The 21212-nt window shown below is 41.2% G+C and overlaps 2 protein-coding genes and 1 long non-coding RNA gene across 4 annotated transcripts; 2 read left to right on the forward strand and 1 right to left on the reverse strand.

The window, feature by feature from the left end:
- Positions 1–1032: 1032 nt before the first annotated feature.
- LOC126793271 (D-2-hydroxyglutarate dehydrogenase, mitochondrial) lies at positions 1033–16135 on the reverse strand. Of its 2 annotated transcripts, none has more exons than XM_050519748.1 (15): positions 15761–16135; positions 15509–15610; positions 15276–15323; positions 15084–15154; positions 14665–14783; positions 14354–14449; positions 14156–14265; positions 13939–14019; positions 13551–13651; positions 13166–13274; positions 12770–12805; positions 1965–2034; positions 1683–1768; positions 1473–1598; positions 1033–1362 (listed from the first exon to the last, which is right to left on the reverse strand). In XM_050519748.1, exons 1-15 carry the CDS (start codon positions 15827–15829, stop codon positions 1267–1269), a joined length of 1320 nt encoding a protein of 439 aa, XP_050375705.1. In that variant the 5' UTR covers positions 15830–16135; the 3' UTR covers positions 1033–1266. The 2 variants fall into 2 exon arrangements, with proteins under 2 accessions (XP_050375705.1, XP_050375697.1); XM_050519740.1 differs by having other exon boundaries at positions 15726–16135.
- On the forward strand, positions 3590–5540 carry LOC126793337 (uncharacterized). The gene is made up of 3 exons (XR_007672054.1): positions 3590–3741; positions 4665–4742; positions 5279–5540. It is a non-coding gene; the product is annotated as an uncharacterized LOC126793337 (long non-coding RNA).
- A 532-nt stretch (positions 16136–16667) lies between the features above and the next one.
- On the forward strand, positions 16668–19660 carry LOC126793245 (CDK5RAP1-like protein). Its single transcript, XM_050519710.1, has 3 exons — positions 16668–16951; positions 17218–18275; positions 18781–19660. The coding sequence occupies exons 1-3, from the start codon at positions 16668–16670 to the stop codon at positions 19287–19289; spliced, it is 1851 nt and encodes a 616-aa protein (XP_050375667.1). The 3' UTR covers positions 19290–19660.
- Positions 19661–21212: the final 1552 nt, after the last annotated feature.

The raw sequence follows: 21212 nt of genomic DNA on the forward strand, positions 1-21212 counted from the left end.
GACCAAATAATTTAACAACTTGGAAAACTAGCATTGTGGCATCTCTTGTCTGATGTAGATTTCAGACTCTGAGAGGGAAATGTCATCATCAGCAAGACAACAATCATACTATACTGCCTGCTTTCACGGCATTCTAGCAGCCATTATATAGCTTTCTCTTGCATGCAAAGACTCTTGACTACAATCTCACTGGGTTTCTAGTTCTAGTCATAAGACATTTTGCTCACCATTTTGAATGAAATAACGGATACTCACACTACAAAATCCATACATCAACACGCATTCGTATTGCAATGTTCTTGCTCATGATGCTTCAATAAAGCGTTGCGTAAATTACTGATGGAAATTTGGCCGGAAAGCCATTATCTTCGATGACATTTTCCGATTTACTATAAAAAACAGTTGCAGAAAGATCCTTCCACTGTTAGAAAGATTTGGGAATCGGATCCTGTTGTGATCACTTTGTACTGATTCCCATTTATCCCCGGGAATAAGTTGCAGCCAACTTTTTGAGCTCAGCTTCGATCAGCATATGCCATGGCCACTTGAATGAGCACTTTGGCATCAACATCAGTATCTGGGAACTAAGCTCTCACTTCCACTTACACCCAAAATTCATGTATATCCTTATGGCTGAACTATGACGGTGCATATGAGTTCCTATGAAGTGACTTGTTAACCAACTCTGCCCAACTATTCCCTTTTAGCAGTGTTCCAAAGTTCCCATCGCTACAGTAAATAGAAAATTCCCGAGTTAACTTTTTCCTCAGGTTATCAATATGAAATTCCGTGGATAGCATATTCTAAACTTGATTAGCGGAAATTTTCCTGGACAATTCATCCATTGGAAACATTCAGTCTTCCAATTTCGATGGTAGGCTTTGAAAGGAGAGATGCTAAAAAGTCGGATGAAGTAGTAAACTGACTTTGTTTCCACTCATCGACCACATCAAGCTATGCCTGCAGAATCACGTCACTTCGAAGTTATGCTAATTAAACACGCTCATTATAATCAAATAATACAATTAAGGATGGAGAACAAGGAAAAACCATTACAACTGGAGGCAAGCATCATGATTATGGAGGCCATACTGATCAAGATACTATGCTTGAAATACATAGCTAGTAGTTACAACTCGGGATGCTTTGTTTCCCACTTTTATTTACATGAGAAACCCAATTTTCCAAAATTATTTCCCATGATAGCGCGACCGATCCATGGGAACATCATGGATAGAAAAGAGTATTCACAAGAAGTGTCTTACTTCAGCTGTGAGAATGAAATGAGTGTGGCAAGACTTTATACGGGTTGAGTATTCCTTTTGGATCCAGCAGCTTCTTTATGGAAGCCATCACTTTCACCTGCTCAAGCAGATTTGTTTGTTTAGCATTTTTACAAATTAAGTGTTCTGTGGAGGTGAAGAGATATCAAGTGATTTCCAACTTGTAAATGACACAACACGTTAACTCACAGTGGCAGTTGGCTTGCTGTAGAAAATCTTATTAGCTTTCATCAGTCCAAGGCCATGCTCTGCACTAATGCTTCCACGATGTGCAGATGTCCACTCATAGACAAAGGGTTCAATTTGTGACAAAGTCTGCAAGTTGATTAAAGGCATTTAATTAAACTGGTGGAGAAAGAAACATAAACGCTTTACAGCTGAGGTAAGGAGAAAAAATACCTTATCGTCATATTGCGGAGTTGAAACATTAAGATGCAAATTGCCATCCCCAAGATGACCATATCCAACCACATTAGCTGAATCACCTAGAGTTTACAATTGCAAAAAAGTGTCTTTTAAAACTGATAAAAACAATCAACTTTCAATAACCAAAGAAACCAGGCCTAGATATCAACTATCAAGTGATCACACCCTCCCATTAAAGAGTATATCAATGGCCACTGAAAAAAGATGCAATGTATTATTTTCAAAAACAGCAAGCAACAAGAAACAGTTACTTACCAAGTCTTGTTCTCATTTCATCTACAAGATCGTACATCTTCTCAACAGGTAACGATAAATCATACTTGTAAACAGCTGTAATAACCCTAGATTTTGAAAACAATATGTGAATTGATTTGAATTCTATTGAGTTTTGGAATTTCAAATAAAATGAAACTTATTGTTTACGATGCTTTGAAACGAAAAACGGAAACGTTTTCGGAACGTTATTAAGAAAAAACGTTACGTTTCCGAACGAAATTATCGACTTTCATTTCATCGCTCGGTTACGAAAACTTCCTTCATGAAAGTTGTAGAGCTCGTCGATACGAGTTCGGGTATATGTGACGCGTTCTAATCGGACGACGTACGTAAAAGTTATAAACGTCGGAAGTTAGTTTCCGATTTGGAAACTAGTATAAAAAGGAATTTTTTTTAACTAGGGTTTCCATAACAGGAAACCCTTTCATTCCGCCGTTCTCTCCCTCGAACTCTCTCTCTCTCTTCTCTCGAGTTCTCCCTCCCCCCTCCGAAACGATCGATCGGCGATCTAGCCCTCCGGCGCACCGTGAGCCACACCGCCGTGCTCAGGAGGATCGCGCGACCTTCCTCTCCAACCCCTGAGCTTGCGGCGCTCAACCTCACCGCCGAGAGCATCACTCACTCCCCGAGCTCCTTCGCCGACACCATCCTCCACTTGCCTCCGGAGCCTCCACCTCCACACGGCCTCGCCTCCACACGGCCTCACCCCCACTCGCATCGACTGCGTCGGCCTCCCTCACGTCACCACCGACGAATCGAATCTCCATTTGAGCTAGGTATGATTGTTGATTGATGTTGTGTGCTTGTATGGTGATTTGGGGGTGATTGGGAGGAATTGGATTCGAATTGGGGAAGAATCGGCAGAGAAGGAGGGTGGGAGATACCGCCGCCTCTAGGCGGCGCGTGAGGGTGTTAGGGGTAGCCTAGGGGTGGTTGAAGGCCGTAGGAAGGAAGAGGGGGAGGAGGGGGAGAGTTTAGGCACGGCGGTGGCGTCACACGCTCCGTGGTTAGCCTCGGCGCGTGGGCCCCACGCGCGGCCGGCCGGAGGTGGCGCGTGTGCCACACGCGCCGCCGTGTGAGGCGGTGTAAATAGTTTCGACTGAAAGGGTATTTTGGTAATTTACTGTGTAACGGTAAAAGTAAATGTAAATTTTATTTACGTATGGTAAATGTAATTAAGTTTTACCTACGGTAAATGTAATTATAATTTACTTTCAGTAAATGTAAAAAGTAAATTGTAAAAAGGGTAATTTAGTAAATTTTATTTACTGAATTTGTATTTACATTAAATCGTACGTATACGTACAGAAATACGTATTAATATTTATACGTACAGAAATACGTATTAATATTTATACGTACAGAAATACGTATTAATATTTATACGTACAGAAATACGTATTAATATTTATACGTACAGAAATACGTATTAATATTTATACGTACAGAAATACGTATTAATATTTATACGTACAGAAATACGTATTAATATTTATACGTACAGAAATACGTATTTAGTATTTATACGTACAGTAATACGTATTAATTGAGTATTGTACAGTAACCGTGAATAGTGAACAGTGAACAGTAACTTCGTATAAACCAAAATTGCTGAACAGTAACCGTATATTACTGTTTTGGCATTTAAAGGTTTACGAAACGATTCTAAATTCTTTTCTTATTCTTTTAAGGTGATCGTTAAATCGAGGAAAGGAATTAGCATCGCGAATTGTGGAATTACGCTCGAGTCAATAAGGTGAGTAAAATCTCACTGAATTACGAATCTACCCTCGTGGTGATTCAACATTTTTGCAAGTGTGTTTATTTAATGAATTACAACATGTATATAACTTAGTGGACTACGTATATATAGTATAATGGTAATAAATACATATATATATAGTTCATTAAATTACATACTGTTATTTAATTCATTAAAAATAGTCATTTCGGTGACAGAAAAATTGTGCATGTGTGATTTTAATGGTACGATATGATGTGAGATTATCGTACATAATTTTTCAGGTGTTTATGAAATATGACATGTATATGATATAGTGGGCTATGTATATATTGTATAAATGGTAAATAAATACGAATATATATAGTTTGCTATATAATATACTGTTATGATTTTTATTATGATATATTGTGAAAGTTTTAAAACGTACGATATGATGTGAGATTATTGTACATGTGATTTTATCACGGAAAAATGTGAAATATTGTGATTTGTCTTCGGACGTGATGTGTGGTACAATATGATGTGAGATTATTGTACATGTGAGGCAAGTCGGAACCTAGCCTTTGGCCGGGCGAAAGTTACGATACAGTTAGAGCTCTAGTCTGTCTGCCATAGTACTGCATGAGGTAACGGGTGGTTATCTGATCATGGGTACTCAGCTTGTTTTGGATGTTGGGTGGCGGGTGGTTACCCAACATCAGCGGTATACTAAGTGAGGGGTAACAGACGTGTACCAGCGCTCATTAGTTACCATTTTGTGAAAGTATTAGAGTAACCAGATGGGTTGCTCGTTTTCTCATGATTTTCATTTTACTGTGTTGATGTGGAGTTGTGTCTTTTATGAGACGAGAGTTATTTTAATATTTTACTCATACGAGCTGTAAAGCTTACCGGGTTTGTGTTGCAATCCCGGTGCACCAATTTCAATGGTGTAGGGGATACTTCCGCAGGTGCTGAGTAGTGGTGATTGAGTGACGACTCCGAAGACTCGAAGTCGATCGCATCCAGTCGTGGTGAGGTTCCAGCGTGGATTGTGTGTGATTTGGTGTGATTTTATTTGTGAGGTTGTGAGAATTATACAATTCCATTTGTTATATGTTGAATTATCATTTGGGTTTGTAATAATCGGCTTGACAGAGTTATATTTTAAACTCAGATATGATCCGCTGCGACATTAAAATGATTTCGATTTCATTGAGATTATTTTGTGTTTAACGATTTTAAGATTTTGAGTTTTGAAGCTCGAAATTTTAGGGTCGTTACAGTTGGTATCAGAGCCTAAGTGCGTATTTGGCGATTATCAATATCATCCGGGAGCGATGATCCGACTGCAGGCGGGCCCCCATCACATGCTCCTCGGTATTGATATGTCGTCGGGTACGCGAGAGTGTTTTAGGAGCCATACCTAATGGTTTGGTCCTCCGAGATGTATCGTGATGATACTTCGATGATTCATCATATCCTGAAATTCCATGTTAATACCTATTGAATCTGTTTTAGTTGAATTCGAGATTTCACAAGTATTGACTAAGTGTTTCGTTGTTTGAAGGTGATGAACGGTGACAAGGGCCGAGGACAGGGCCGAGGACGGGCGAGAGGACGTGGTCGAGGTAGGACCACGGGCCGAGTCCGCAACGTGGAGAACCTTTATGAGGAGGCTGCTCCACAGGTAGAGCGGGTAGGCCGAGGTCGAGCTAGGGCCACAGGTCGAGTCCGCAACGTGGAGAACCTCTATGAGGAGGCTGCTCCGCAGGAGGAGCAGGATGAGCCAGCTCCTGCGGTTAGAGATGACGGTCGAGTGTTGAAGTTGATCAAGGATATTAGTGCGCTGTCAGCCCCGACATTTCATGGGGGACTAGATCATATGGTAGCTGACCATTGGATCGAGGGTATGGAGACTTATTTTGAGATGATAGAGTGCACAGAGATTGAGAAGAGAAAGATAGCTACATTCTTTCTCAAGGGTGAGGCTCTAGATTGGTGGAAGAGCATGAGACAGATTGTGGATGTGTCTACATTCACATGGGGAGATTTCACCACCATATTCCAGGAGAAGTATTTCCCAGCCTCAGTACAGGAGGACTTAGAGTTGGAGTTTCTGGCACTGGTACAGGGAGACATGACCATTAGAGAGTATGATGCTCGATTCTCGCAATTGTATCGGTATGTCAGGCCTATGGGTGCGACTGCTTTAGCTCAGAAGTATCTACGTGGGCTGAAGCAAGAGTACAAGACCATGATATCAGTCCTTTGCCTGACTTCACGGGAGCAGATATTTGAGAGTGCTATGAGTTTGGAGCAAGCAGAGAAGACTCGAGTGGGTGATGTGGGGAACAGAGATGCGAAGGGGAAAGGCAAGGCAGTCTATACAGGCAGCGAGCACTCAGGGCAGAGGGATAGGTCATGGAAGAGGCCAAGACCCCACTATCAGGCCCCGACAAGGGCACCACCCTTAGCTATCAGGGCAGCACCAGTCAGACCATTAGCAGCAGTGAGGTGTTATGGCTGCAATGAGATGGGACATTACGCCTCCGCATGTCCGAAACCGAAGAGAGGAGGGTGCCACCGGTGCGGGCAGGTGGGGCACATAGCTCGAGATTGTACCCGACCACTTCCGGGTAGACAGGAACGGCCACAGAGACAGCTACCAGCAGGCCAAGCTAGAGTGTTCGCAGTGGGTCAGCGAGACACAGGAGTGGAAGGTACATTATCACTTTTTGACTACCTTGCTAGAGTGTTGTTTGATACGGGAGCATCGCATTCATTCATTGCTAGTTCGGTAGTGGAGTTGCTAGGATTGATTCCTACACCTCTCGGGGACGCCTTATGTGTCACTTCACCCCTTGGAGTGTCACTTGAGTTAGAGACAATCTGCAAAGCTTGTCCTATATTGATTGGGAGTAGAGAGTTCTCTGCTTCGTTGATTGTGATTCCGGACCACACTTATGATGTGATCTTGGGAATTGATTGGTTGAGACCACAGCATGCTGTGATTGACTGTTTCGACATGGTAGTGTCCTTTCATAGACCTGGAGAGCCAGTGTTTCGTTATCGTTGCCTCAAGTCCGACAACGCCATGAGATCAGGAGTTTTGGCACATGTGGAGTCAGTGGATCAGGAAGTGACTATCACAGACATTGTGGTAGTATCGGAGTTTGGTGAAGTGTTCCAAGAGATACCGGGGCTACCTCCTCGAAGAGTGGTAGATTTCTGCATTGATGTAGTACCCGGTACAGCACCTGTGTCAAAGGCGCCATATAGAATGGGGCAGAATGAACTTAAGGAGCTGAAGGTGCAGATCGATGAGCTATTAGACCAAGGGTTCATTAGACCTAGTGTTTCACCTTGGGGAGCACCTGTTTTGTTCGTGAAGAAGAAAGATGGTTCTCTGCGGTTATGTGTGGACTACAGAGAACTGAACAAGGTGACCATCAAGAATAGGTATCCATTACCTAGGATTGATGACTTGTTCGATCAGCTCAAGGGTGCCACAGTGTTCTCTAAGATTGATTTGAGATCCGGTTATCATCAACTCAGAGTGAAGGAAGAAGATATATCGAAGACAGCCTTCAGGACCCGGTATGGACATTATGAGTTTGTCGTCATGCCATTTGGTCTAACGAATGCACCAGCTGTCTTTATGAGTTTGATGAACCAAGTATTTAGCCCGTACTTGGATGAGTTTGTGGTGGTGTTTGTGGATGACATTCTGATATACTCCAAGACACAAGAAGAACATGTGGTGCATCTGAGAACAGTGTTGCAGACCTTGAAGGAGGCGAGACTGTATGCCAAGCTAGAGAAGTGTGAGTTCTGGAAAGAAGAGGTCAAATTCCTTGGTCATGTTGTCTCAAAAGATGGAGTACTAGTGGACCCAGCAAAGGTAGAGGCAGTGAAGAATTGGAGTCGTCCAAAGAACCCTACAGAGATACGTAGTTTCCTCGGGTTGGCAGGTTACTACAGGAGGTTTATCGAGGGGTTTTCTAGTATCGCATCTTCATTGACCAAGTTGACCAAGAAAGATACTCCGTTTGTGTGGACGGATGCATGTGAGGAAGCATTCAACAAACTAAAGACTAGACTGACCACAGCTCCAGTGTTGACGATTCCCTCTAGTGGTGGTGGCTATGTCATTTACAGTGATGCTTCACTCCAGGGTTTGGGCTGCGTGTTAATGCAGCATGGAGGAGTAGTTGCATATGGCTCGAGACAGTTGAAGATTCATGAGAAGAACTATCCGACACACGACCTAGAACTTGCGGCAGTTGTTTTTGCCCTGAAGATTTGGAGACATTACTTGTATGGTGAGAAATTTCAACTCTTTTCAGATCATAAGAGTTTGAAGTACTTGTTCTCACAGAAGGAGCTGAATATGAGGCAGAGGAGGTGGATGGAACTCCTCAAGGACTATGACTTCACATTAGAGTACCACCCGGGGAAGGCAAATGTGGTAGCCGATGCCTTGAGCAGGAAACCGAGAGGCGTAGTAGCTTCACTTATGGTCCAGGAATGGTTCATGCTAGAAGCTGCATCAGAGTTTGATTTGGTACCATCAGGAGGAGAACCGAGGGTCTTTCTTGGTAGTGTCACAGTGCAACCCACATTGATCACGAGGATCATACAGGGTCAGGCACAGGATAGACTCTCACGAGCTAAGTTGGCGGATCTTGTAGTTGATACGCTTGATGAGTGTCCTTCTGAGTGGAGAGTTGGACCCGATGGAGGGTTGAGGTTTGGGGCAAGATTGTGTGTCCCAGACTGTGATGATCTTCGAGAGGAGGTTCTTCGTACGGCACATCGTTCACGCTATACGGTCCATCCAGGGAACACCAAGATGTACAAGGACCTATGCAGACAATTCTGGTGGAACGGTATGAAGAAAGATGTAGCAGAGTTTGTATCAAAGTGCCTTACATGTCAGCAAGTGAAAGCAGAGCATCAACGACCAGCTGGCATGTTGAAACCACTGACTATTCCTCTTTGGAAGTGGGAGCAGATATCTATGGATTTTGTGACCGGGTTGCCTAGATCGAAGAAGGGTCACGATGCCATATGGGTGATTGTCGATCGATTGACGAAGTCGGCTCATTTTCTCCCAGTGTCGATGAAGTACTCAGTGGACGTGCTTGGGAAACTATATGTGGATGAGGTAGTGAGACTTCATGGTGCTCCAGTTTCTATTGTTTCCGATAGAGATGCACGTTTCACTTCGAAGTTCTGGGGTGGTTTGCAGAAGGCGATGGGCACCACTTTGGATATGAGTACAGCTTTTCACCCTCAGACTGATGGACAGACGGAGAGGGTGAATCAGGTGATGGAAGACATGTTGAGAGCATGTGTGTTGGACTTCAAGGGTAGCTGGGAAGATCATTTGAGATTGATTGAGTTTGCCTACAACAACAGCTACCATTCTAGCATCGGCATGGCACCTTATGAGGCACTTTATGGTAGACCATGTCGATCTCCGATCTGTTGGGCCGAAGTTGGTGATGAGGCACTGATGGGTCCAGAGGTGGTTCAGGAAACCACGGAGAAGATCTCGATCATTCGAGATAGAATCCGGACCGCTCAGAGTAGACAGAAGAGCTATGCAGACCTGAAGAGGAGACATGTGGAGTTTGAGATTGGTGACCATGTGTTCTTGAAAGTTTCACCTATGAGGGGTGTAGTGAGATTCGGCAAGAAGGGAAAGTTGGCACCGAGGTATGTTGGGCCTTTTGAGATACTTGAGAAAGTAGGCGAACTAGCATATCGACTAGCCTTGCCTACTAGCATGTCGGGCGTACACAACGTCTTCCACATTTCCATGCTGAGAAGGTATGTACCAGATGAGTCACATGTGATCGATCATAGCACCATTGAAGTGAAGGAAAATGCTACGTTTGTGGTCGAACCGGTTCGTATCCTGGATAGATCCACAAAGAAGCTACGGAGGAGAGAAGTGGGATTAGTCAAGGTGTTGTGGAGTCACCATGATGAGGGTGATGCATCTTGGGAGCTAGAGTCAGACATGATGACCAGATATCCACAGCTGTTTGTTGAGTGAGCTTGAATTTCGGGACGAAATTCCTTTAAGGGGGATAGATTGTAATAACCCTAGATTTTGAAAACAATATGTGAATTGATTTGAATTCTATTGAGTTTTGGAATTTCAAATAAAATGAAACTTATTGTTTACGATGCTTTGAAACGAAAAACGGAAACGTTTTCGGAACGTTATTAAGAAAAAACGTTACGTTTCCGAACGAAATTATCGACTTTCATTTCATCGCTCGGTTACGAAAACTTCCTTCATGAAAGTTGTAGAGCTCGTCGATACGAGTTCGGGTATATGTGACGCGTTCTAATCGGACGACGTACGTAAAAGTTATAAACGTCGGAAGTTAGTTTCCGATTTGGAAACTAGTATAAAAAGGAATTTTTTTTAACTAGGGTTTCCATAACAGGAAACCCTTTCATTCCGCCGTTCTCTCCCTCGAACTCTCTCTCTCTCTTCTCTCGAGTTCTCCCTCCCCCCTCCGAAACGATCGATCGGCGATCTAGCCCTCCGGCGCACCGTGAGCCACACCGCCGTGCTCAGGAGGATCGCGCGACCTTCCTCTCCAACCCCTGAGCTTGCGGCGCTCAACCTCACCGCCGAGAGCATCACTCACTCCCCGAGCTCCTTCGCCGACACCATCCTCCACTTGCCTCCGGAGCCTCCACCTCCACACGGCCTCGCCTCCACACGGCCTCACCCCCACTCGCATCGACTGCGTCGGCCTCCCTCACGTCACCACCGACGAATCGAATCTCCATTTGAGCTAGGTATGATTGTTGATTGATGTTGTGTGCTTGTATGGTGATTTGGGGGTGATTGGGAGGAATTGGATTCGAATTGGGGAAGAATCGGCAGAGAAGGAGGGTGGGAGATACCGCCGCCTCTAGGCGGCGCGTGAGGGTGTTAGGGGTAGCCTAGGGGTGGTTGAAGGCCGTAGGAAGGAAGAGGGGGAGGAGGGGGAGAGTTTAGGCACGGCGGTGGCGTCACACGCTCCGTGGTTAGCCTCGGCGCGTGGGCCCCACGCGCGGCCGGCCGGAGGTGGCGCGTGTGCCACACGCGCCGCCGTGTGAGGCGGTGTAAATAGTTTCGACTGAAAGGGTATTTTGGTAATTTACTGTGTAACGGTAAAAGTAAATGTAAATTTTATTTACGTATGGTAAATGTAATTAAGTTTTACCTACGGTAAATGTAATTATAATTTACTTTCAGTAAATGTAAAAAGTAAATTGTAAAAAGGGTAATTTAGTAAATTTTATTTACTGAATTTGTATTTACATTAAATCGTACGTATACGTACAGAAATACGTATTAATATTTATACGTACAGAAATACGTATTAATATTTATACGTACAGAAATACGTATTAATATTTATACGTACAGAAATACGTATTAATATTTATACGTACAGAAATACGTATTAATATTTATACGTACAGAAATACGTATTAATATTTATACGTACAGAAATACGTATTAATATTTATACGTACAGAAATACGTATTTAGTATTTATACGTACAGTAATACGTATTAATTGAGTATTGTACAGTAACCGTGAATAGTGAACAGTGAACAGTAACTTCGTATAAACCAAAATTGCTGAACAGTAACCGTATATTACTGTTTTGGCATTTAAAGGTTTACGAAACGATTCTAAATTCTTTTCTTATTCTTTTAAGGTGATCGTTAAATCGAGGAAAGGAATTAGCATCGCGAATTGTGGAATTACGCTCGAGTCAATAAGGTGAGTAAAATCTCACTGAATTACGAATCTACCCTCGTGGTGATTCAACATTTTTGCAAGTGTGTTTATTTAATGAATTACAACATGTATATAACTTAGTGGACTACGTATATATAGTATAATGGTAATAAATACATATATATATATAGTTCATTAAATTACATACTGTTATTTAATTCATTAAAAATAGTCATTTCGGTGACAGAAAAATTGTGCATGTGTGATTTTAATGGTACGATATGATGTGAGATTATCGTACATAATTTTTCAGGTGTTTATGAAATATGACATGTATATGATATAGTGGGCTATGTATATATTGTATAAATGGTAAATAAATACGAATATATATAGTTTGCTATATAATATACTGTTATGATTTTTATTATGATATATTGTGAAAGTTTTAAAACGTACGATATGATGTGAGATTATTGTACATGTGATTTTATCACGGAAAAATGTGAAATATTGTGATTTGTCTTCGGACGTGATGTGTGGTACAATATGATGTGAGATTATTGTACATGTGAGGCAAGTCGGAACCTAGCCTTTGGCCGGGCGAAAGTTACGATACAGTTAGAGCTCTAGTCTGTCTGCCATAGTACTGCATGAGGTAACGGGTGGTTATCTGATCATGGGTACTCAGCTTGTTTTGGATGTTGGGTGGCGGGTGGTTACCCAACATCAGCGGTATACTAAGTGAGGGGTAACAGACGTGTACCAGCGCTCATTAGTTACCATTTTGTGAAAGTATTAGAGTAACCAGATGGGTTGCTCGTTTTCTCATGATTTTCATTTTACTGTGTTGATGTGGAGTTGTGTCTTTTATGAGACGAGAGTTATTTTAATATTTTACTCATACGAGCTGTAAAGCTTACCGGGTTTGTGTTGCAATCCCGGTGCACCAATTTCAATGGTGTAGGGGATACTTCCGCAGGTGCTGAGTAGTGGTGATTGAGTGACGACTCCGAAGACTCGAAGTCGATCGCATCCAGTCGTGGTGAGGTTCCAGCGTGGATTGTGTGTGATTTGGTGTGATTTTATTTGTGAGGTTGTGAGAATTATACAATTCCATTTGTTATATGTTGAATTATCATTTGGGTTTGTAATAATCGGCTTGACAGAGTTATATTTTAAACTCAGATATGATCCGCTGCGACATTAAAATGATTTCGATTTCATTGAGATTATTTTGTGTTTAACGATTTTAAGATTTTGAGTTTTGAAGCTCGAAATTTTAGGGTCGTTACAACAGCACCTGCTTTCATCAATGCCTCGGGGATTCCCTGCAACATACCATACATGGTGACAATTTGAATGATACCTGATTTCTAAGAAAAAAAATGAATAGATCAAGATAACCACATACACCATATATCTTTCTCTTGTTAATCACTAGTTAAAAGTAAATGAAAAAAGTCAAAAATGTAATATTAAATTGATTAATAGCAAGGATAAGAATCAATAGAAACATATAGGATAAGAACTCATGAAACTCTCCAGGAACTCAGGAAGCAAAGGCAGTTGATTTGATATATCATTAACAACAATATATAGGCCCAAAGGCAGTAAAAAGAATATTCATGAGAAAAAAGCACCACACTGAATAACTTTTACAAGTCTCAGTGTCATAAACAAAATTCTACCTCTCGTATATACCAGAACGCTGACGCTTGGTTTATGTCTTGTGCTATAGCTCCATCAGAAATCAAACCACCTTCCATCGCATGAACTAGGAAGGCTTCAAGCTTCTCTCTGTCTCCAAATATGTCACATGATTAATGTATATACAAGCATGTCACTTAATCACTTATACTGTCTAGACTATAGAGATTATTTTTACAATGAGGTGTCAGCATTTTTGTACCATTAATTAATTCAAAATTTGATGTTTGAACTAAAATAAATAGCAATCAGAATTTGGTTCAGCCACTTCAATATATCTGAACCCAAAAGAAAATTAATTTAAACAACGGCCCAGAAGCTTTCTCATCCAAGCAGGTTAAAAAATATATATGGAAAATGGGTTACCTGTCATAAGTTTCATCACTGCCTGTTGTCTCAATCAAAACATAAAAGTTGTGAATTGTGGGAGGTAATGGATTGCGAATACCATCCAAATGATTCAGAACCTGCCAGATCAAATACAAGAAGTGTTCAAAATGATTAAGTTTGCACAGAACATGCAATTGTATGCTGTGAATTTAGTATCTGAACAGGAGTTTATTAGCATTGCATTGAAAAGAAATTAAGTAAAGTTCCAGTTGTAAGTTTGGATGTCAAACGAACTATGGATTCTTCAGAATCTCAAAAAAAAAAAAACTTCAAGAATGAAAACAATAAAAAGAGTGGAAGCCATCCAAGAATTAAAGCTATAAGTGGAAAGAAATTTAAAAAAAAATTCCCAAAGAAAACTGACCAAGTCGAGAGCATTGCTATCCAAGAATTCAAAGGCAGATAGAATCTCCCCAAGTTTCCTCTTTGCTTCTACTAGAAGTTTCTGATAACAATGAGAGTACGGTGAGTTCAACAGAGTGATCAAATGAAACAATTACAAAACTGGATCTCAACATCCACACACTATTGGGCTTAATGTCAGCCTGAAGAAGCACAAAAATTTCCAAGAAACTAATTACCTGGCAGCTAAAGTAATCTTGGCATGCGAGGAAAGCTACATTCACTGAAAATAACTTAGGAGGGGTAAGAATGGAAACCTTGGTCACAATTCCCAAAGATCCTTCACTTCCTGCATCAGTAGTAAACAACAATTGTGATCAGATTCATTTGGAACCCATTGTCTTCAACACAAATAAAAAATAAAGTGTCTGACAGACCTATGAACAAATGCTTTAGGTCATAGCCTGTATTATCCTTCCGTAAAGTCCCAAGCATGTCGAGAACATCACCATTAGCCAAAACAGCTTCCAAACCTGTGATCCACAAAATATAGGTTGGTACAGAACTAATAATAGGAAAGATTCACTAAGAATCATGACATTTAAGTTGCACAAATTTCAAGTTTCTAGGCAGTCTTAATTAAGTTATGAGTAAAAGCTTATTCTTTTCAGCTGAAGCAAAACAAGAACAAAGCGGTGTAATGTTGAGTGCATTCTATACTCAGATCACAAAGAGCAGAACTTCTCACCAAGTACGGTTCCATGAAGTGATCCATAGCGCACAAGGCGCAAACCACCCGCATTGGTTGACACGTTTCCACCAATCTGGCAGCTACCTTTTGCACCCAAGTCCAGTGGCATTATAAATCTGGAGGGAAGCATAACATGCTCAATTGCAATGATAATGGAGATATGCTAGATTTACTTGAGGTGTAATACCAAAAGGGCTTGTGTAAGAACACTTTAGAACAGTATACAGCAAACTTGGAATCAATCACGTTGCATAGCCAGAGATAAGATTTGTCGAAAGAAGGATCTAATTACTAATGATGAAAAGAGAGTGAGCAGGTCGGAGGAGATATAAGTACTAATGCTGTAGCTTTGTTTATAGGCATTTGAAAACACATGCAGGTGTAAGCAAACGGCGTGATAATTTACAGAAAATTACCCTTGGTTGTCCAAGAAAGTAATCAGATTTTCCAAAATGCATCCTGCCTCGCATACGAGTATACCACTCACCTGAAAGCAGACATCAGAGAATCACTTCATAAGCATGCATTTTTGTTCTGCAACCATTGCTAAAATAAGCTTCCGGAATTGTTGGAGTACCAGAACTAAATAAGTGTCGCTGCATGTCTACCTTGTCAAAAGATATTACTTTATTCATCATACTCATATTGATAACCACCTGAAAAAGTACAGAACATTAAGCTTATCAGGTGAATTCGTTAGAAGCATGTAAGGGTTTGAACAAACCACACAGCTTATCATACCACAATCAATGAAAGATCGCATCATAATGAGAGCCACAAATATAGCTATCATTTCTGAAATTCATGTAGTAGCTAGAAATTTCCATTAGTAACCACATACTTCATCAAAAACAGGAACGCTTCCACCCACAAGACCGGTATTTCCACCTTGAGGAACAACAGCCAAGCTTCTGGAATTACAGTATTTAAGTATCTGCGAGACCTGCAAGGAGGATATAAACACAAAGAAACCCTCAATTCATTAATGCACTTTCTATCATCAAACAGAAAATACTTGACTCATAGTGATAATGCTTTCAAGAGTTAAAGAAGTCAACCTCTTCAGTGGTCCGCGGTTGCAGCAGAAGCTTACTCGAGCCTCTATACTTCTGCATCCAATCTGTATTCGCAATAGCCAGCCTCTCCTCATCCTCAACCACATTTTTCTCCCCTAATACCCCCTTGAAAAAGCTAATATCATCAGAATTCAATTCCGAAAACGAAGCATCCCTCTGCACCTTCTCCGCCACAGAACCAAAACCTCGATGCTGAATCCTCTTCACATCCTCAACAACACCTCCCACCATACAATTTTGGAAAATTCCCCCCTGATATCCATACAAACCAAAACATGTCCTAACATTCCACATGCCGCTAATATCACCTCTACATTTCTTGCCAAATCCATTCCCATAACCTATATCTGACAATTAGTTTCCTTATTAATTCAACACAGAACTAATCCACATATTAAAGGCATAACAGAATATAAAAAAATTAATAAGCTCCAATAACCATAAAGAACTCTTATTTTCTGCATTCTACACATCTAAATTATCAGAAACAATGACATTATCTTCACCTCATACGACATGCAGCTAGAAAATCAAACACAGCCCTCTCTATTCAGTTCAGCAAAACTTTGACCAGAAATGGTTAATACTAATAAATGAATAAAATTATGATCATAGTAATATCACCGGAAGCGGAGCTGTGGTTTGACTTGCCGGAATTAGAGCTCAATCGCCGATCAAAGACTGAAGCGTGTCTGAGAAAACGACGCGTGGCTCTCAGCTTCTCCATTCTCATTTTTTTCAGTGATCAGTCTGCAACAAACTTGGCAGTAGTACTCTGCATTTATACGCAACTGACTTCTCGGGTCAACCGATGACCCGACCCGTCAGCTGGCCTGATTGAAAATACGACGTGTCGTACATAAGGTCGAGGTGAATCCCTATCTATCTATGAGGACGAAGCAGGAGCACTAGTACTAACTGTCAATGGCGACCTCGCTCTCGTCCCTGTCCTCGATTCTGAACCAGCCTCGGCATGTCGTTTTGCTCCAGAAGCCATGTCGTTTCGCTCTGAAAGTCCTCAATTGGAAGCCGGTGGAAGCTTCCGGAATCCGATGCTACCATCGCCACCGGACAACTACTCGCCTGCAAAGGCGGAGCCTTGCCTCGAGAAGCTTCTCGAGCTCCGGTTCTTCGCTGCCAAACCACTCCGACGGCCCGAGTCTCCGTCACTTCGTCGCCCAGGCCGCCGCCGCCGAAGTCCAGGCCCAGTGAGTTCACAGTTTCCCACATTTAACACTTCATTATTTTCTGGATTGGATTATTCTGTGATTTTTACTGCTCTAACGGTTCTCGTAGTAAAATTCAGGAAGTAAAATTGGATGAATTTGGAGTAGAAGTTGTGTTTATTTACTGTGATGTGTTCTTCTGCTATGTTTGATGGGAGAAATTTGGAAATTGGAATCGAATTATATACTGAAGAACATCTTGAGGCCGAAAATTTTATTTTGTTTTGATGTCTGATTATGGTGTGTAGGAGTGTGGTAGCTCCTGAAGGTGCTCCGATAGGCCGAATCTATCACGAGACTTATGGATGTCAGATGAATATCAATGACATGGAGATTGTTCTAGCGATTATGAAGGAGGCTGGATATAGTGAAGTTGTGGATGTTCCAGAGAATGCAGAGGTTATTTTCATTAATACCTGTGCGATCAGGGACAATGCAGAACAGAAGGTGTGGCAGCGGCTTAATTACTTTTGGTTTCTTAAGAGGCACTGGAAGAGTAATGTTAAGATAGGGCGGTCGCAGTCCACACGCCCTCCGAAAGTTGTCGTTTTGGGATGTATGGCCGAGAGGTTGAAGGACAAGATCCTAGATGCGGATAAGATGGTTGATGTGGTCTGTGGACCGGATGCGTATAGGGACTTGCCGAGGCTGTTGCAAGATGTGGACTATGGTCAGAAGGGGATCAATACTCTTCTTTCACTCGAAGAGACTTACGCTGATATTAGTCCTGTTCGAATCTCCAAGAATTCAATCAGTGCTTTCGTTTCTGTTATGAGGGGTTGCAACAATATGTGCTCATTTTGCATTGTTCCTTTCACAAGAGGAAGAGAGCGGTCGCGTGCTGTGGAATCAATTGTCAGGGAGGTGGGAGAGCTTTGGCAAGAAGGTGTGAAAGAGGTAACATTGCTGGGCCAGAATGTGAATAGCTATAATGATGCCTCAGATTATGAAAAGGAAGCTGAAGCAGGTACTAATTGGAACTACAGTGAAGGATTTTCCAGCTTGTGCAAGGTTAAAAAAGTAGGTTCACGATTTGCTGATCTCTTGGATCGACTTTCCAGAGAATTCCCAGAGATGAGATTCAGATACACATCCCCCCACCCTAAAGATTTCCCTGATGAATTACTCTATATAATGCGAGACAGGCATAATATTTGCAACTATATCCATTTGCCTGCTCAAAGTGGTAGTAGCAGAGTTATAGAAAGAATGCGACGGGGCTATACACGTGAGGCATACTTAGATCTCGTGCAAAAGATTAGGAGGATTATTCCAGATGTCGGCATCAGCAGTGATTTCATATGTGGTAAGAGGTCTTCAACAAGCTGTATAAATTTTTTAAAAAGTTGCTTATGAAAGTCGGACAATGCTTGTTGAACTGTATGTCATTCTTAAATACGCATTATTGCGCTAAACACTGCTTCTTAGCATCAACTTGTCACTTCGGTTTTATTCTCGCTTTGATTTGTCTTTGCCATATAATGTTTGCCCACTCTTCTCTATTTTATGTTTTATGCTTCTCTTCTTTTCTTTCTTTAAATATTTAGTTTATGAATCTCTGTGTTAGTCAACTGCATTATGTATTTGTTTGCAAGGCTATTTCATTTTCTTATTGCCTATTTTCAGTGTTTATTCTGGCTTTTATGAATAAGAGATGAGAAGCTGAAATATAGCTTCTTGACAATTTTCCACTCTTATTTTCACTAGAAGCTTCAAATCATGTTTGCATGCCTAAAGTTGTTACATATACTCTTTACTTTTATTTCAGCATACGTTGTGCTTCCCTTGTTAACTTATTTGATCTATTTCAGGATTTTGTGGGGAGACTGAGGAGGACCACGAAGAGACAATAAGCCTTGTAAAGGCTGTTGGTTATGATATGGCTTACATGTTTGCATATAGCATGAGAGAGAAAACCCATGCAAACAGAAACTATGATGATGATGTTCCGGAGGAAGTGAAGCAGAGGAGGCTGACTGAACTTATTGAAGCTTTCCGTGAGAGCACAGGTCAGTGTTATGACACACAGGTGGGAACTACCCAACTTGTATTAGTAGAAGGACCCAATAAGAGAGCTCCGGATACAGAACTCATTGGCAAAAGCGACAGAGGTCATAGAGTTTCTTTTATCAATGTGCCATTACCAGATCGAGATGCTAATTCAAATGAGGAACGAAATCCCAAAGTGGGTGATTATGTAGAAGTTCATATACTGAAATCTTCGAGAGCATCACTCTATGGAGAGGCAATTGCGATTAGTAAATTGAGCTCTTTCTACAACATCGCGAATGAAGAAGCCCTTGCTTGTGCAAGTAGTTGAGCTGTTCGGGAATGTGCCAGCATATTTTACTTTTTATATCACTGCAGAATCATGGCTGAGGAATATGGATCGGCTTCTTGCTGGAGGGTTGAGAATTTAAGGATGCTGGTAAAACAATGATTGGTTCAAAATGATGCATCTTGTCATCCTTTTCCGATGGAGACTCTTTAGGAATATATATTCAGCCTTACAAGTGACAGCCTTTTCAAAACAGTTAAGAGCGCTACCGCAGCGTTCCGATGTGATATAAAAGTTGACGTATTTTATCTCCAATTTTGATTTGATTTGATCACTTGATCTTTATGAATGTGAATTGTAATTCTCTACACAGATGATTGCATTGAGCGTAAAGTTGTTAGTCTACCAGAAGATGATCCAAAACGATCGATTCTATTCTCAGTATAGATTACTTGCATTATAATTGATTGATAGGTTCAAATTTCAGAAACCTGTTACTGAATAAATACAAAGGATCATGCTAGAAACTGTTATATTTCTTCTTCAGAATTAGACGCCTCCTCTTTTTGATATAATTCCTCAGAACACATGAGTGCATGCAACAGAAAAGCCAAGCTAGTTGGAAAGCTGGACATTCTTAAAAAATGATAGTCCCTCTGAACCGAACGATCCCAACAGAATGACAATGATGAAAGCAGCCACAAAATAATGCAGATCAGGTCTCCATCATATAAATCGTCCAGTGATTGGATTGCTTTACATGTTCCTCATTAGTACTAATGGGTGGCATTGCACTGTCAATTCTCAACTGTAATCATAACCCTAAACAGAAAACAGAAAGTGCTCCTTCACTATGAGCATCACTAGGACTGACCTTGTCCACATGCAGCTAGTAGCAGCCACCCATAGAAAGGAAGAACACACTTTAAACTCCATTGTTGGTGTCACTGGGTGGTGGTGGTGATGGAAAGAAGAAGCTCATGGGTTTCGGCGGCACGTCGAATCGGCCCATTGGGTTTTTGAGTTGGACCCTTCATGAGCAGTCCACATCTGGTCAGGAATAGTATACCACCCAAGGCGCCCACCCACTACCAGACACCTCCTGACTTGCATTGTTACACAATGAGGAAGATAGGATTTGATGATCGACTAGACCCCTGTCACCACTCACCACTCACTAAGCAGTAGTCACACCACTCTTTTCTTCTTGTCATTGTATGCTTCTTTGCTTTTCTCACACCTGTTTTATTGTATGTATTGATAGGGTTCTACACGGTTGTTCGTGTGAGGGAGAAAGATAGATGAGTAGTAAGTAGTAACTACAAAAGGGAGAGAATGTGAATTAAGTCATGAAGATCATGTAGTTTCCACTAGGGAAAGTAAGATAAAACTCTTGAAAAGATATCCACATTTTTTGTCATGTTTATTTCCAAGGCTAATATTCTGTGGAAGCGTTGTGTTTGATAATTCTACTTGATCATCTTTCTTTGGAAAAATTTCAACTAATTTCATCTTGAACTCCAAACGTATAATCATGTTCAACGTCAACAGTTGCAATTTCATGAGAGGTTGTAGATGGAGACTTGTCCTACATTGTGATGAAAAGCATCGCCGAACTACAGTTATTTAAAACAGATGGCATTCTGAAATTCTATTTTATTAACATTGATGATAATCACTACAAACTATTATTCAATTTATGATAATTAGTGAAGTAATGGCAAATAACACACCCAATCATGATTCAATACTTAAAAACTTAGAGGGCCCTAACTATATATAGCTACTTGGTGAAACTCAATTATTGCAACTAGCCAAGTAATCATTATGGCATCACGCATAAACAATTGTAAACTTAAACCCCCATAATCGATCGATGCTAATTGTATAGCAGCTGCACTAGCGATTTTGATATTATGTTGCTTCCCTAATACTATTGGTTCCTGCATCATGCAAGACGCAAAC

Source organism: Argentina anserina, chromosome 1, assembly GCF_933775445.1.
Source record: "Argentina anserina chromosome 1, drPotAnse1.1, whole genome shotgun sequence".
Classification (NCBI taxonomy): Eukaryota; Viridiplantae; Streptophyta; class Magnoliopsida; order Rosales; family Rosaceae; genus Argentina; species Argentina anserina.

Bases quoted from the DNA above. Each gene is read 5' to 3' on its own strand.
- LOC126793271 (XM_050519740.1), bottom strand. From the start codon at position 16,037: ATGTGGAATGTTAGGACATGTTTTGGTTTGTATGGATATCAGGGGGGA. The intron at 13,275-13,550 runs GTAACCCATTTT...ATTTGGAGACAG, and splicing joins AGTGATGAAACTTATGACAG to AGAGAAGCTTGAAGCCTTCC. The intron at 1,599-1,682 runs GTATTTTTTCTC...ATCAACTTGCAG, and splicing joins CTCCGCAATATGACGATAAG to ACTTTGTCACAAATTGAACC.
- LOC126793245 (XM_050519710.1), top strand. From the start codon at position 16,668: ATGGCGACCTCGCTCTCGTCCCTGTCCTCGATTCTGAACCAGCCTCGG. The intron at 16,952-17,217 runs GTGAGTTCACAG...TATGGTGTGTAG, and splicing joins GCCGCCGAAGTCCAGGCCCA to GAGTGTGGTAGCTCCTGAAG. The intron at 18,276-18,780 runs GTAAGAGGTCTT...GATCTATTTCAG, and splicing joins CAGCAGTGATTTCATATGTG to GATTTTGTGGGGAGACTGAG.